We start from the raw sequence: 15,560 nt of genomic DNA, 5'->3' as shown, positions 1-15,560 counted from the left end.
GCTGTAATTATCGTATGGCAGCGAAAGTTGGTACAAAAATTAGTTCCAACTGTGGCCACCAGATACAAATCCGGCGTGGTGAATGCAAGAAACGCATACAGAAACGTTTTCATAAGAATGTAATGGGTTAGGAATGAGACGTGGACAGAAAAGATCAAACAACTGAAAAAGGGATAATGTTGGTTTTAGTACTAAAGGCCGCTTACACAAGTTGTTCAGTATAAGCACCAGAGACGTAGACGAAATGCTGCATCCGTGAAATAAAACGAGGAAATCGACAGTTGCTCGCATCAGTTCCGATGGAATCTGAGCAACGTATTCCTCTATACTGGCCATCAGATCGGGTAGAGACCGAACGTATCCCTCGAAACGCATTCTTTTCCATATCCCCAGAGCCAAGAGTCATATGGATTCAGATCAGATGATTCCGCAGACCATGCATCTGGAAAATATCTAAACGCAACACGCCTATGAATGTTTACATTAGCAGACTTTCACTGGGAGAGAGACATGAGGTGTTGCATGCAAACAAAGGTTTCCACACAGCTGCGCTCGTCCAAAACAGGAATCACGTGCTGTAAGTGCAGACGTCACCCTACACTTGACAGGCCCTCTGGGTGTTCTGTCTTCACAAAAGAACTGGCTGAGAATAAAGGTGTTTGAGAATCCACACCACACGGCCACCTACGGCAAGTGCAATAGCTCTTCGCGAACAATAAGCGGTTTAACAGTATCCCAAATTCGGCAGTTCTGAGTATTCGTGGCACACTGTAGTGTAAAATGTGCCTCTTCAATTCATAGAATACTGCCCGGTCACACGTCATCAACTATCCGTGCCAGAAAGCGAGGAGAAAATTCAGAACTTTGCCGCGGATCATTGGGTTTCAGTTGCTGCGCCGTCTGGTTCTTGTACGGGTACCAGTGCAAAATAGGCTACAAATATTTCTGTATTGTTGACCATGGAATTGACAGTTCTCGTGACGCTGCATGAGCAGTAGCACTACCCGGGGCATTTGCTGCACAGCCAGTTACGGCAACAACAACCTCGTCGATAACTTCCACTGGGATAGGACGCCTTCGGTGGTCGTTTTCTTGAGCCTGCAGCGTGCCGAGTCGAGCCAACTGCCGAGCTTCCTCAGTTCTGGTTAACACCTGGTCGGTGTAGTAGTCGTCCACGTCATAAGGATGTAACGGAAACACAGAGTCCATCGTCGTAGTCGCCTCACGCCCATGCACCAGTAAAAATGGCGTATATCCTATGGTGTCTTGTTTGGCAGTGTTGTAGGCGAACGTCACGAAAGGTAGTATCTCACCCCAGTTGCTCTGCTCAACAATGACAAACATTGATAGCATGTCAGCCAAGGTCTTATTAAGGCGTGCAGTAAGCCCGTTAGTTTGAGGATGGTAGGCAGTCGTCATGTGATGAGTAATGTTGCACCGACGGCTTATCTCTGTCACAAGATTCGATTGAAAAACTTTCCCTCGATCCGTAATTAACGACCTTGGGGCACCGTGTCTTAATACAATGTCTTCCACGATGAATTTGGCTACCTAGAATGCTTCGATTGTTTTCATGGCTTTTGTAATGGCATAGCGTGTCAGATAATCAGTGCAAACAATAATTCATCTATTCACACTAGCAGACGTTGGAAATCGTCTGAGGAGATCAACCCCAACACGCTGGAAAGGCGTTTCGGATGGTGGAATTGGTATGAGTCGTCCAGGTGGTTTCTAAAGAACTGCCTTTCTCTTCCGGTACTCTCGGCAGTGCGACACATAGTGACGGACACTCCTAAATAAATCTGGCCAGAAAAATCACTTGCGGATCCTATCGTATGTCTTAATAAATCCTAAATGTCCGGCCTCAGGTGTGTCATGGAATTTCTGTTGAACATCTAAGCACATGTGTTTAGGAATCACTGGTAGCCACCTCTATCCAAACGGATCAAAGTTTTTCTTGCAAACTACCTTAAATTGTCCTTTCACATCCTCTGACCGATTTAAGGCAAGCATAATTTGAGTTATATTGGCGTTCTTCTTCTGCTCAGCAGAGAGATCCTGGAGTGCAGCGAAACAGTCACTATCTTCATCAAAGTCTTGATGGTTTTGCACAGGGTTTCTTCAGAGACAGTCGGCATCTTGGTGTTTTCTTCCATTTTTGAACACTATGGTAATGTCATACCTACTGAGGGGATTGCCTACACTACCCTTGTCAGTCCTATTTTAGAATACTGCTGCGCGGTGTGGGATCCTTACCAGGTAGGACTGACGGAGTGCTTCGAAAAAGTTCAAAGAAAGGCAGCACGTTTTGTGTTATCGCGAAATATGGGAGAGAGTGTCACAGAAATGATATGGGATTTGCGCTGGAAATCATTAGCAGAAAGGCGTTTTTCGTTGCGACGGAATTTTCTCACGAAATTCCAGTCACCAACTTTCTCCTCCGAATGCGAAAATATTTTGCTCACACCGACCTACATAGTACGGAACGATCACCACGATACAATAAGGGAAATCAGAGCTCGTACGGAAAGATGTAGTTATTCATTCTTTCCGCGCGGTATACGAGATTGGAATAATAGAGAATTGTGAAGGTGGTTCGATGAACCCTCTGCCAGGCACCTAAATGTGGTTTGCAGAGTATCCATGTAGATGATGATATAGATTCTCTTGAATACGTAGTGCCCACCTGACGAGTCGTCCTGTTGGATCCTTAAGACCTGTCAACCAACAAAGTGAATGATGATCTGTAACAACTGTGAATGGGCTTCCATAGACATAGTGTCGAAATTTGCACATGGCCCAGATCACAGCAAGACATTCTCTTTCTGTAGTTGCGTAGTTTCTCTCGGATTTTGTAAGTATCCTAGAAGCATAGGCTATAACCTTCTCTTTTCTGTTAGAAATCTGCGCCAGAGCAGCACCGATCCCATACCCACTGGCATCTGTGTGTAGTTCTATAGGTGCTCTCTCATCATACAGACCAAGTACAGGGTCAGTCGTCGGAGCTTTTCGCAGCACATCGAAAGAATCTTGTTGAGCACCACCCCAGATAAATTTAGCATCGGCTTTTAACAACTCTTGGAGTGGCCTGGCTTTGATACAAAAGTCTTTGATAAAACGACGGTAATAAGAACATAATCCGAGGAAGCTTCTCACATCTCTAAAACTTTTACATTAGAACTTCTACATTACAGAAACAAAAATGCCGCTGCAAGCTTATCCGTGTTTTCGAATTTCATCACCATGTTCTTTAAGCCATTTAATGACATCAGGCTTCTCCTTAGACCTTTCAGTCGGCGATACTCCCTCAATGCAGTGCGCTGTCTGTCTTCTCGATAGCCATACTGTTCAGTCACGTTATTGGTTGTCAAGTGACACGTGGATGTCACGCCGTCACCAAACAGTGTACAGCGGAAGATTGGAAGTAATGAGATACTCATGTTACTGATGTTTGAAGCTCCTCTTCTCGTTCTTCCATGTTTGCGATTTAAAATCTGAGTTATTTCAGAAATCGGCATTATGCAAACACAACTAGTTTATTTTTATATTTCCTCATACATGTTTCGACACTAATGTGTCATCTTCTGTGGGTTAACTTTTATTTTCTGTAAAGTACAATATCACATTTGTGATATTGTGTCCCTGGTTGGTGTCTCAATCAGCTACAATTTAGTGCATTGCTTTCACTCAGTAGTAGCTGAGTGAGACACCAACCAGAGACACGAAACAGGACGGAAAATGTAAGTACAGAAACGTACATAACCTCTAACCTCGAAAGAGCTCTCCACAAATACGTTTGCTATAATTTTCTTCATGGGTAGTTTGCACATGACATGCTGTAAAAAAATAATAAAAAACCGACGAAAACGAGCACTAAAATCGATGTTTAATAATACAGTTCAATTAGCAATATAATTTTAAGGTGAGTGTCCAAACAAAACGTAGCAAATTGCAAATATTGTATTTCTTAGGCCTACAGTAGTTAAATGATTATTTTACAGAAAATAAAAGTTAACCCACAGAAGATGACACATTGGTGTCGAAACATGTCTGGGGAAATATAAAAATAAACTAGTTGTGTTTGCATAAGGCTGATTTCCGAAATAACACAGTTTTTTGGAAATAATGGTTTTTACAGCGTAAATTGGTTCTGCGATAACGCACCAGCATATCAAGTTCCGCTGCCATATGATAATTACAGCCCACACTGGACCCCCATGAGTAGCTGCCCTTTAAGTATAACTAATCGGTATTATGGTCTTTAGCCATTATAGTTCCTCAGTTCATAGTAGCAATATATGAGATGATGAATTTAACTAGTTTCAACGTTCGGAATATTGACTTCTTACATGAATCTTAAAAAATCATTTCCGAATAATCAGGAATGTTGCGCTCTTGTTGTAAAAATGTCTTCTGAACGAATAATGGAATTTACCCTGATTTCAATTTACACTACTGGCCATTAAAATTGCTACACCATGAAGATGACGTGCTACAGACGCGAAATTTAACCAACAGGAAGAAGATGATGTGATACGCAAATGATTAGCTTTTCAGAGCATTCACACAAGGTTGGCGCCGGTGGCGACACCTACAACGTGCTGACATGAGGAAAGTTCCCAACCGATTTCTCATACGCAAACAGCAGTTTACCAGCGTTACCTGGTGAAACGTTGTTGCGATGCCTCGTATAAGGAGGAGAAATGCGTACCATCACGTTTCCGACTTTGATAAAGGTCGGACTGTAGCCTATCGCGATTGCGGTTTATCGTATCGCGACATTGCTGCTCTCATTAGTCGAGATCCAAAGAGTGGTAGCAGAATATGGAATCGGTGGGTTTAGGAGGGTAATACGGAACGCCATGCTGGATCCCAACGGCCACGTATCACTAGCAGTCGAGATGATAGGCATCTTATCCGCATGGCTGCAACGGTTCGTACAGCCACGTCTCGATCTCTGAGTCAACAGATGGGGACGTTTGCAAGACAACAACCATCTGCACGAACAGTTCGACGACGTTTGCAGCAGCATGGACTATCAGCTCGGAGACCATGGCTGCGGTTACCCTTGACACTGCATCACAGACAGGAGCGCCTGCGATGGTGTAGTCAACGACGAACCTGAGTGCACGAATGGCAAAACGTCATTTTTTCGGATGAATCCAGGTTCTCTTTACAGCATCATGATGGTCGCATCCGTGTTTGGCGACATCAAGGTGAATGCACATTGGAAGCGTGTATTCGTCATCGCCATACTGGCGTAACACCTGGCGTAATGATTTGGGGTGCCATTGGTTACACGTCTCGGTCACCTCTTGTCCGCATTGACGGCACTTTGAACAGTGGACGTTACATTTCAGATGTGTTACGACCCGTGGCTCTACCCTTCATTCGATCCCTGCGAAACCCTACATTTCAGCAGGATTATGCACGACTGCATGTTTCAGGTTCTGTACGGGCGTTTCTGGATACAGAAAATGTTCGACTACTGCCCTGGCCAGCACATTCTCCAGATCTCTCACCAACTGAAAACGTCTGGTCAATGGTGACCTAGCAACTGGCTCGTCGCAATACGCCAGTCGCTACTCTTGATGAACTGTGGTATCGTGTTGAAGCTGCATTTGAAACTGTACCTGTACACGCCATCCGAGCTCTGTTTGACTCAATGCCCAGGCGTATCAAGACCGTTATTACGGCCAGAGGTGGTTGTTTTGGGTACTGATTTCTCAGGATCTATGCACCCAAATTGCGTGAAAATGTAATTACAAGCCAGTTCTAGGATAATATATTTGTCCAGTGAATACCGGTTTATCATCTGCATTTCTTCTTGGTGTAGCAATTTTAATGGCCAGTACTGTAGGTTAAGGTCAAAGAGTCTGTTGTTAGTGGTCGCAATCGACTTAATTAAGCAACTAGTAGTCGACACGGCAGTTATGTGATACATTGTGCAGTCATGTGTGCTCTCTGGTTACATTGTCTGCTGCTAGTGATCGCGATCGACTTAATTTTAATAATCGATTGTCGACTTTGCAATGATGTTACACACTGATATGTGCTGCCTGGCTGCTTTTCTGAACTGCCACGTGTGTGCTTTTGCAGACAAAATGTCCAGCCGGATTTCGACGCGGCCGCGGCGCACCAAAGTGTACGACTGCAACTTCCGGGCGGGCGAGCGCTACTACAAGCCGGTGCTGGACGACGTGGACCGCAAGTACTCCGGCAGGTCCGAAGCCGGCACCGGCGGCCTCTCCTCGCTGCGGGGCGCTCTCGCCGACGCAGAGGCGTCGCTCGGCTCGCGGTCGCGCGCCACCCCTGACGCAGAATTTCCAGAGGTAACACCTGTTACGTCATACCTCTCTTCCATTTACACTCATATTTTTGTTATTCCAAACGGTTTGAAAGTATCGCAGCCACACGCAATCAACATTCACACAACATTGACTACAATAAATTCGCTGGACAAAATACACTCCTGGAAATTGAAATAAGAACACCGTGAATTCATTGTCCCAGGAAGGGGAAACTTTATTGACACATTCCTGGGGTCAGATACATCACATGATCACACTGACAGAACCACAGGCACATAGACACAGGCAACAGAGCATGCACAATGTCGGCACTAGTACAGTGTATATCCACCTTTCGCAGCAATGCAGGCTGCTATTCTCCCATGGAGACGATCGTAGAGATGCTGGATGTAGTCCTGTGGAACGGCTTGCCATGCCATTTCCACCTGGCGCCTCAGTTGGACCAGCGTTCGTGCTGGACGTGCAGACCGCGTGAGACGACGCTTCATCCAGTCCCAAACATGCTCAATGGGGGACAGATCCGGAGATCTTGCTGGCCAGGGTAGTTGACGTACACCTTCTAGAGCACGTTGGGTGGCACGGGATACATGCGGACGTGCATTGTCCTGTTGGAACAGCAAGTTCCCTTGCCGGTCTAGGAATGGTAGAACGATGGGTTCGATGATGGGTTCGATGATGGTTTGGATGTACCGTGCACTATTCAGTGTCCCCTCGACGATCGCCAGTGGTGTACGGCCAGTGTAGGAGATCGCTCCTCACACCATGATGCCGGGTGTTGGCCCTGTGTGCCTCGGTCGTATGCAGTCCTGATTGTGGCGCTCACCTGCACGGCGCCAAACACGCATACGACCATCATTGGCACCAAGGCAGAAGCGACTCTCATCGCTGAAGACGACACGTCTCCATTCGTCCCTCCATTCACGCCTGTCGCGACACCACTGGAGGCGGGCTGCACGATGTTGGGGCGTGAGCGGAAGACGGCCTAACGGTGTGCGGGACCGTAGCCCAGCTTCATGGAGACGGTTGCGAATGGTCCTCGCCGATACCCCAGGAGCAACAGTGTCCCTAATTTGCTGGGAAGTGGCGGTGCGGTCCCCTACGGCACTGCGTAGGATCCTACGGTCTTGGCGTGCATCCGTGCGTCGCTGCGGTCCGGTCCCAGGTCGACGGGCACGTGCACCTTCCGCCGACCACTGGCGACAACATCGATGTACTGTGGAGACCTCACGCCCCACGTGTTGAGCAATTCGGCGGTACGTCCACCCGGCCTCCCGCATGCCCACTATACGCCCTCGCTCAAAGTCCGTCAACTGCACATACGGTTCATGTCCACGCTGTCGCGGCATGCTACCAGTGTTAAAGACTGCGATGGAGCTCCGTATGCCACGGCAAACTGGCTGACACTGACGGCGGCGGTGCACAAATGCTGCGCAGCTAGCGCCATTCGACGGCCAACACCGCGGTTCCTGGTGTGTCCGCTGTGCCGTGCGTGTGATCATTGCTTGTACAGCCCTCTCGCAGTGTCCGGAGCAAGTATGGTGGGTCTGACACACCGGTGTCAATGTGTTCTTTTTTCCATTTCCAGGAGTGTATATATAACGTTGCAGGTTGCAGGTTGCATAAAGCCTGTCGGTAGGGACAGTGGAATCACCCTGTATACTGTGAGAGTTGTGTTAAGACGTTGCAGGTTGCATAAAGCCTATCGGTAGGGGCAGCGGAATCACCCTGTATTACTGTGAGATATATATATATCTCAAGAACACAACACAAAGAGTCGGTTTATTTTCCGTTACAAACAAAAGGATTTTTGAAAAGGAATTTTAGTGCACATTTCATGGAGCGGTCCCAGACTTATTTAGTGTAATATTTGTTTTTTCGGTATGCGTTAACAGGGACAATAAACTACGAAGAATAATGAGTATCTGAGCAGCGAAAGCACCGCCTTGGCGTGCCCTGTTTGCTAGAGCCATGGAGCAGCGCTTCTGTCACTGCTAGGGTACTGGTTATTCCCCATGTTTTACTGTCGCTCTTAATACATATCGATAAAACAAACATCGCAATAGACTAATTTTGTACAGCTCTGTAGAATGCTCGCCTAAAATTCCGTTTCATGAATCATTTTGTTTCTAGTGGGAAACAACCGGACGCTTTCCGCCTGCACTGTTGGGCGTTACGTGAAAAATGTGATAATCAGTACTTGTTTGAGCTGATTACAGCTACACATTGGTAAAACGAAATTGCAAATATCTGTCGAAACATCATAGAAAATGCTCCTGACGACACTGTTGAGGGACACCCATGATATATATATATATATGTATATATATATATATAGGGTGAAGAAAAAATCGCGCACTTGCACTTTACAGCACCATTCCTCGCGTATGTCTTTCACAAAGTTTCGTCCTGAACGAATTTCAGGCAGTAGATGGATGTTAAAGATTTGGAATCTGGCAACACTATAAGCACTTGTATGGCAACTACCCCCATATATAATTGACAGCACTGCTACGCCATTGGTGCAGTGGACAGCGTTTTGTGTCAGCAGGTAGGAGGTCGAGGATTCGATTCTGGGTCGAGGCTTGTTTGTTTTATTTGCTAAAAGTAGTCTGCGTCGTACCGTATCTGGCGTCTTAATCGCCACACAGCGATTACAGTGGATCTTCTCCAAAAAATTTGCAGTTACTTACTACGAGCACACAAATGGAAATACAATCGTTTCCAATGGTAATCTTTTAAATCAACCTTTTGCACTTCGTGGACGCGAATTATTTCTCACCACTGGATCTACTAGATTACAAACTTTTTTGTGTGTACCCTCACCTAGTGGTCCCATCGAAATTATTTGCAAAGCACGTTCATAGCCCTACTGGTGACATAAGGTCCTAGCGAAATGTAATGGCAGGAGCAATAGTTGGTATTAATCGAGGGGACCATTGGGGGAGAACACATACGAAGCAAGTTTGAAATCTAGTAGATGCAGTGGTGCGAAACAATTCGCGTCCACGACCTGCAAAAGGTTTCTTTAAAACCTGACCAATGAAAACGATTGTATTTCCATTTCTGTGTTCATGGTACGTATCTGCAAATGTTTTGTAGAAGATCGCTGTTGACGATTAAGACGCCAGATACGGTAGCACGCAGGCTACTTTTAGTAAATAAAAACAAATAAGCTTAGACTCATAATCGAACCCCGGATCTCCTGCATGCTAACCCAAAACGCTTCCCACTGCTGCAATTGCATAGCACTACTACTATATTCTGACGGAGGTAGTTACCGTACATGTGATTACAGTGTTGCCAGAGTGTAAAACTTTAACGTCCATTTACTGCCTGAAAGATGCGTGGGACGAAATTTTGAGAGATATTTTCGTATTGCTAGTACGTGAGGAACCACTCTGCGAAGTCCGAGTGTGCGACTATTTCTTCACCCTCATATACAGGGTCCCTTATATACAGGGTGTAAATTTTAAGTTGACAAACCAGAATAGCTCGATGTATAAACTTCACACGAAAAAATGTGTAGAATCCAAAGTTGAATATTTTCGAGGGGGGACATCTGCTCGTGCTAAAATTAGCCCACCAGCCCAGCCCCCCGGGGGTGGGGCGGGAGGCAACTTTAAAATTTCAGTTGGGAACCCCACTTTTTATCGCAGAATCAGATTCCACATAAAAAACTTCGTACATTTTGTCTTAAACATTTGTTTTGGCTCTTGGTAGTTGGCGCTGTAATTCAAGAAAATCCATGTTCTCATTTTTGTGTGGAAAATGGTTACAGATAAATAAAAAATACTAATTTTACTTCGTAAATGCCGGCCGCTGATGGCCGAGCGGTTCTAGGCGCTTCAGTCTGGAACCGCGCGATCACTACGGTCGCAGGTTCGAATCCTGCCTCGGGCATGGATGTGTGTGATGTCCTTAGGTTAGTTAGGTTTAAGTAGTTCTAAGTTCTAAGGGACTGATGACCTCAGATGTTAAGTCCCATAGTGCTCAGAGCCATACTTCGTAAATTTTGATTCGCTAAAACTAAAACTCTCCCTCTCTCCCCATACGATGGGGTTTGAGAGAGAGGAATTAGAGTTTTACAAATGTTGACTCACATACAAACAAAATTTATCCGAATCAGCGGAAAAAATTAATATTTGGGTCAGCATTTGTAAAACTCTAATTCCTCTCTCTCTCACCCCATCCTATGGGGAGGAGGGAGAGTTTTAGTTTTAGCGAATCAAAATTTACAAAGTAAATAAGTATTTTTTATTTATCCGTAACCATTTTCCACGCAAAAATGAGGACATGGATTTTCTTGAATTACAGCGCCAACTACCAAGAATCAAAACAAATGTTTAAGACAAAATGTACGTAGGTTTTGATATAGAATCTGATTCTGCAATAAAAAATGGGGGTTCCCATTTGAAATTTTAAAGTTGCCTCCCGTCCCACCCGCAGGGGGCTGGGTTGGCGGGCTAATATTAGCACCAGCAGATGTCCCCCTCGAAAATAATCAGCTTTGGATTCTACACATTTTTTCGTGTGAAGCTTATTTTTCGAGTTATTTTGGTTCGTCAACTTAAAATTTACACCCTATATAATTATCCTACAACACTCCTTTGGGATACACCAGAAGCTACTTTTATGTATGAAGATATTCCTGTAAAACTCCCGAAATTTTGTCAGTGGAGTTCGAGTTCACCGTCTAGAGTTCAGACAAAGTTTGGGAGTGAAACGTGCGTTCGCTTCTCGCCGCAGAGGCGGCCCCTGTCGGCCCTGCTGGATGAAGCCGAGGGCGAGGACTCGTCGCCCTTCCGGCGCGCGGGCGTCGGCCGGCGGCGGCTGATCGGCTCCGTCGACGACGCCGACGAGGAGGACGACTTCTTCAGCTCGCGGCGCGTCCGCGAGTCCCGGGCACGCATCGCGGCGCTCGAGGACGAGATCTCTGCCGCTAGGACGTCCTCCCGGTCCAAGCTGCGCGCTGCAGACGAATTCGCCGAGAAGGTTGGTATTCGCGTCCCCAACTGCTGTCGCGCTGGCTTTTCGGAGAAAGTGCAATGGCAGCTGGTGGGCAAGCATCGCCGAATAGCTCTTAGCAGTGTTCACTAATGAGGAAGCTGGAAGCCCTTTCAGTTTAAACGCAGCCAGAAACTCTCAGACAAACAGAAGCTAAACGATGTCAAAGTTAGCGTAAGGAGGGCTATGCGTGAAGCGTTCAGTGAATTCGAAAGTAAAATTCTATGTACCGACTTGACAGAAAATCCTAGGAAGTTCTGGTCTTACGTTAAATCAGTAAGTGGCTCGAAACAGCATATCCAGACACTCCGGGATGATGATGGCATTGAAACAGAGGATGACACGCGTTAAGCTGAAATACTAAACAACTTTTTCCAAAGCTGTTTCACAGAGGAAGACCGCACTGCAGTTCCTTCTCTAAATCCCCGCACGAACGAATAAATGGCTGACATCGAAATAAGTGTCCAAGGAATAGAAAAGCAACTGAAATCACTCAATAGAGGAAAGTCCACTGGACCTGACGGGATAGCAATTCGATTCTACACAGAGTACGCGAAAGAACTTGCCCCCCTTCTAACAGCCGCAAGTCTCTAGAGGAACGGAAGGTTCCAAATGATTGGAAAAGAGTACAGGTAGTCCCAGTTTTCAAGAAGGGTCGTCGAGCAGATGCGCAAAACTATAGACCTTTGACATCGATCTGTTGTAGAATTTTAGAACATGTTTTTTGCTCGCGTATCATGTCGTTTCTGGAAACCCAGAATCTACTATGTAGGAATCAACATGGATTCCGGAAACAGCGATCGTGTGAGACCCAACTCGCTTTATTTGTTCATGAGACCCAGAAAATATTAGATACAGGCTCCCAGGTAGATGCCCATTTTCCTTGACTTCCCGAAGGCGTTCGATACAGTTCCGCACTGTCGCCTGATAAACAAAGAGCCTAAGGAATATCAGACCAGCTATGTGGCTGGATTGAATAGTTTTTAGCAAACAGAACACAGTATGTTGTCAATGGAGAGACGTCTACAGACGTTAAAGTAACCTCTGGCGTGCCACAGGGGAGCGTTATGGGACCATTGCTTTTCACAATATATATAAATGATCTAGTAGATAGCGTCGGAAGTTCCATGCGGCTTTTCGCGGATGATGCTGTAGTATACAGAGAAGTTGCAGCATTAGAAAATTGCAGCGAAATGCAGGAAGATCTGCAGCGGATAGGTACTTGGTGCAGGGAGTGGCAACTGACCCATAACTTAGACAAATGTAATGTACTGCGAATATACAGAAAGAAGGATTCTTTATTGTATGATTATATGATAGCGGAACAAACACTGGTAGCAGTTACTTCTGTAAAATATCTGGGAGTATGCGTACGGAACCATTTGAAGTGGAATGATCATATAAAATTAATTGTTGGTAAGGCGGGTGCCAGGTTAAGATTCATTGGGAGAGTCCTTAGAAAATGTAGTCCATCAACAAAGGAGGTGGCTTACAAAACACTCGTTCGACCTATACTTGAGTATTGCTCATCAGTGTGGGATCCGTACCAGGTCGGGTTGACGGAGGAGATAGAGAAGATCCAAAGAAGAGCGGCGCGTTTCGTCACGGGGTTATTTGGTACGTGTGATAGCGTTTCGGAGATGTTTAGCAAACTCAAGTGGCAGACTCTGCAAGAGAGGCGCTCTGCATCGCGGTGTAGCTTGCTGTCCAGGTTTCGAGAGAGTGCGTTTCTGGATGAGGTATCGAATATATTGCTTCCTCCTACTTATACCTCCCGAGGAGATAACGAATGTAAAATTAGGGAGATTCGAGCGCGCATGGAGGCTTTCCGGCAGTCGTTCTTCCCGCGAACCACACGCGAATGGAACAGGAAAGGGAGGTAATGACAGTCTCGTATGCGGCTTTTAGTTTTCTACCTCCCCGCGTATGCAGGTAAATAATATTGTATAGGAATCTGAGCCCATAAAGTAAAATCGAACACAAGGCTGTATGTTCTCTGAGGTCATCTGACCTGAAGCTTGTAGATTTTTCTGATTGCGTCATCACAAAAGTGAAGCATACAGCAGTTCTGTTGATACTGTTGAAGAATTAGAGTAGCAAATTCCACAGTCTAGTCAAGATTCAGTAGACGGGTAGGAAGTGTATGAAACAATTTGTAACAAACTGCAGAGACTGCCTCCAAGTGTGAGGATGATACGCGAAACATTTCAACAGATACGAATGTAAAGTAAATTACACTGAGGTGACAAAAGTCATGGGATGGCGACATGCACATATACAGTTGGCGGTAGCATCGAGTACACAAGGTATAAAAGTACAGTGCATTGACGGAGCTGTTATTTGTACTCAGGCGATTCTTGTGAAAAGGCTTTCGAAGTGATTATGGCCGCACGACGGGAATTAACAGACTTTGAACGCGGGGTGGTAGCTGCAGCTGGACGCATGGGACGTTTCATTTCGGAAATCGTTAGGAAAATCAGTATTCCGAGATCCACAGTGTCAAGAGTGTACCAAGAACACCAAATTTCAGGCACTACCTCTCACCACGCACGACGCAGTGGCCGACGGCCTTCACTTAACGACCGAGAGCAGCGAAATTAGACATTAATGGGCTATGGCATCAGGCGACCGACGCGAGTCCTTTTATCATAGCACGACATCGCCTGCATAGCTTCTCCTGGGTTCGTGACCGTATTGGTTGAACCCTAGACTACTGGAAAAGCATGGACAGGTCAGATGAGGCCCGATGGTAAGAGGCAACGGTACTGTTCGACTATGGCGCAGACCCCAGGAAGTCATGGACCCAAGTGTCAACGAGACACTGTGCAAGCTGATGGTAGCTCTGTAATGGTGTGGACTGTGTTTAAATCAAACAGTCTGGGTCCTCTGGTCCAGGTGAACCGGTCTTTGACTGGAAATGATTATGTCTGGCTACCTGGAGAACATTCGCAGCCATTCATGGACTTCATTTTCCCAAACAACGCTGTCACCGCGCCAAAATAGTTCGTGGTTGGTTTGAACAACATTCTGGACAGTTCGAACGAATGATTTGGCCGCCAACATCGCCCGTCATGAGTCCCATGGAACATTTATGGGACATAATCGAGAGGTCAGTTCCTGCTCCGGCAACGTTTTCGCAATTCTGGGCGGCTATAGAGGCACATGACTCAATATTTCTGTAACGACTTGTTGCGTCCATGCCACGTAGAGTTGGTGCACCACGCCGGCATTGGGAGGTATCCCATGACTTTTGTCATCTCAGTGTACATAATGTGACGTACTGAAGAACTACTGTAGTTTTTGCTAACGGATGCCATAGGTGAAATTCGAACGTAATTAATGACTTCATCGATAAATTTACATTTCACATATGTTTGTGCTACATAAGTCGGTGTCAGTCAACCAAGTCAGTGGCGCCTTGTAATCACACTTCCGCATTCACAGCTGCCTCACAAACGACATCTTTGTATACCCTTGTTAAATGAAACGTTTTACTTTTTTAAGGAGCAGTCAAGTGAAAACGAGGCAAAAGGAGAAAACTAAGACGACTGTTTATTATATCAAAAGTAATCGTCATAACTGTTTATATATTTATCCAACTGTGAGACATGGCGGCCAATGCTTTCATGGAAGAATGTTCGCGGTTGTCTACGGAACCATGATTGTACACAGACGCACACTGCTTCGTCCGAAGCAAGTCGACGGCCCCGTATGTCTTTCTTCAGCGCTCCATAAACATGGAAATGACACGGGGAGAGGTCGAGACGATATGGAGGATGTGGAGGATGTGTGAGGACTTCCAAGCGAGACTTCTGCAGCGTAGTCAAAATATCCCACGCAACATGTAGCCAGGCATTATTCAGCAACAGAATATTCCTCGGCGTTTTACTTGATGCGCGCTTCAGTTTTTGCAGTGTCTACGTACCGCTGAACGTTAACTGTGGTGCCATGTTACAGAAAGTCAATGAAAAGAAAACTGTAAGTGAAAAGAAAATTGTCATCATCATTTTCCCGGTAGCGGCGTGTCCCTTGTTTCTTGCCTACTACGCTGCAGAAGTTCCTCTGGTAGGCCCTTACGCAACCTCCATTCAGTCCCGATATCCCCCAATGCGATTTCCATATATTTGGAGCGCTGAAGAAAGACATTGGTGGCAGTCGATTTGCTTCTGATGAAGAGGTTCACGGCTAGGTACAACCATGGTTCCCTAGGCAACCGCAAGCATTTCTCCATGAAGACAATGACCT

General features: G+C 45.9%; 1 protein-coding gene across 1 annotated transcript in view; it reads left to right on the top strand.

The window, feature by feature from the left end:
* The window catches only part of LOC126482331 (uncharacterized), a 65,810-nt gene that overhangs the window by 35,760 nt on the left and 14,490 nt on the right, over window positions 1-15,560 (top strand). Inside the window, exons 2-3 of the mRNA XM_050106391.1 lie at window positions 6,100-6,332; window positions 11,058-11,303. Of these exons, the coding sequence (XP_049962348.1) occupies window positions 6,105-6,332; window positions 11,058-11,303 (474 nt within the window). The 5' untranslated portion in view covers window positions 6,100-6,104. The remainder of the gene's footprint in view (window positions 1-6,099; window positions 6,333-11,057; window positions 11,304-15,560) is intronic.

The sequence above is a fragment of the Schistocerca serialis genome, chromosome 5 (genome assembly GCF_023864345.2).
Source record: "Schistocerca serialis cubense isolate TAMUIC-IGC-003099 chromosome 5, iqSchSeri2.2, whole genome shotgun sequence".
NCBI classification, from domain to species: domain Eukaryota; kingdom Metazoa; phylum Arthropoda; class Insecta; order Orthoptera; family Acrididae; genus Schistocerca; species Schistocerca serialis.
This window is presented reverse-complemented; position numbering and strand designations above follow the sequence as displayed.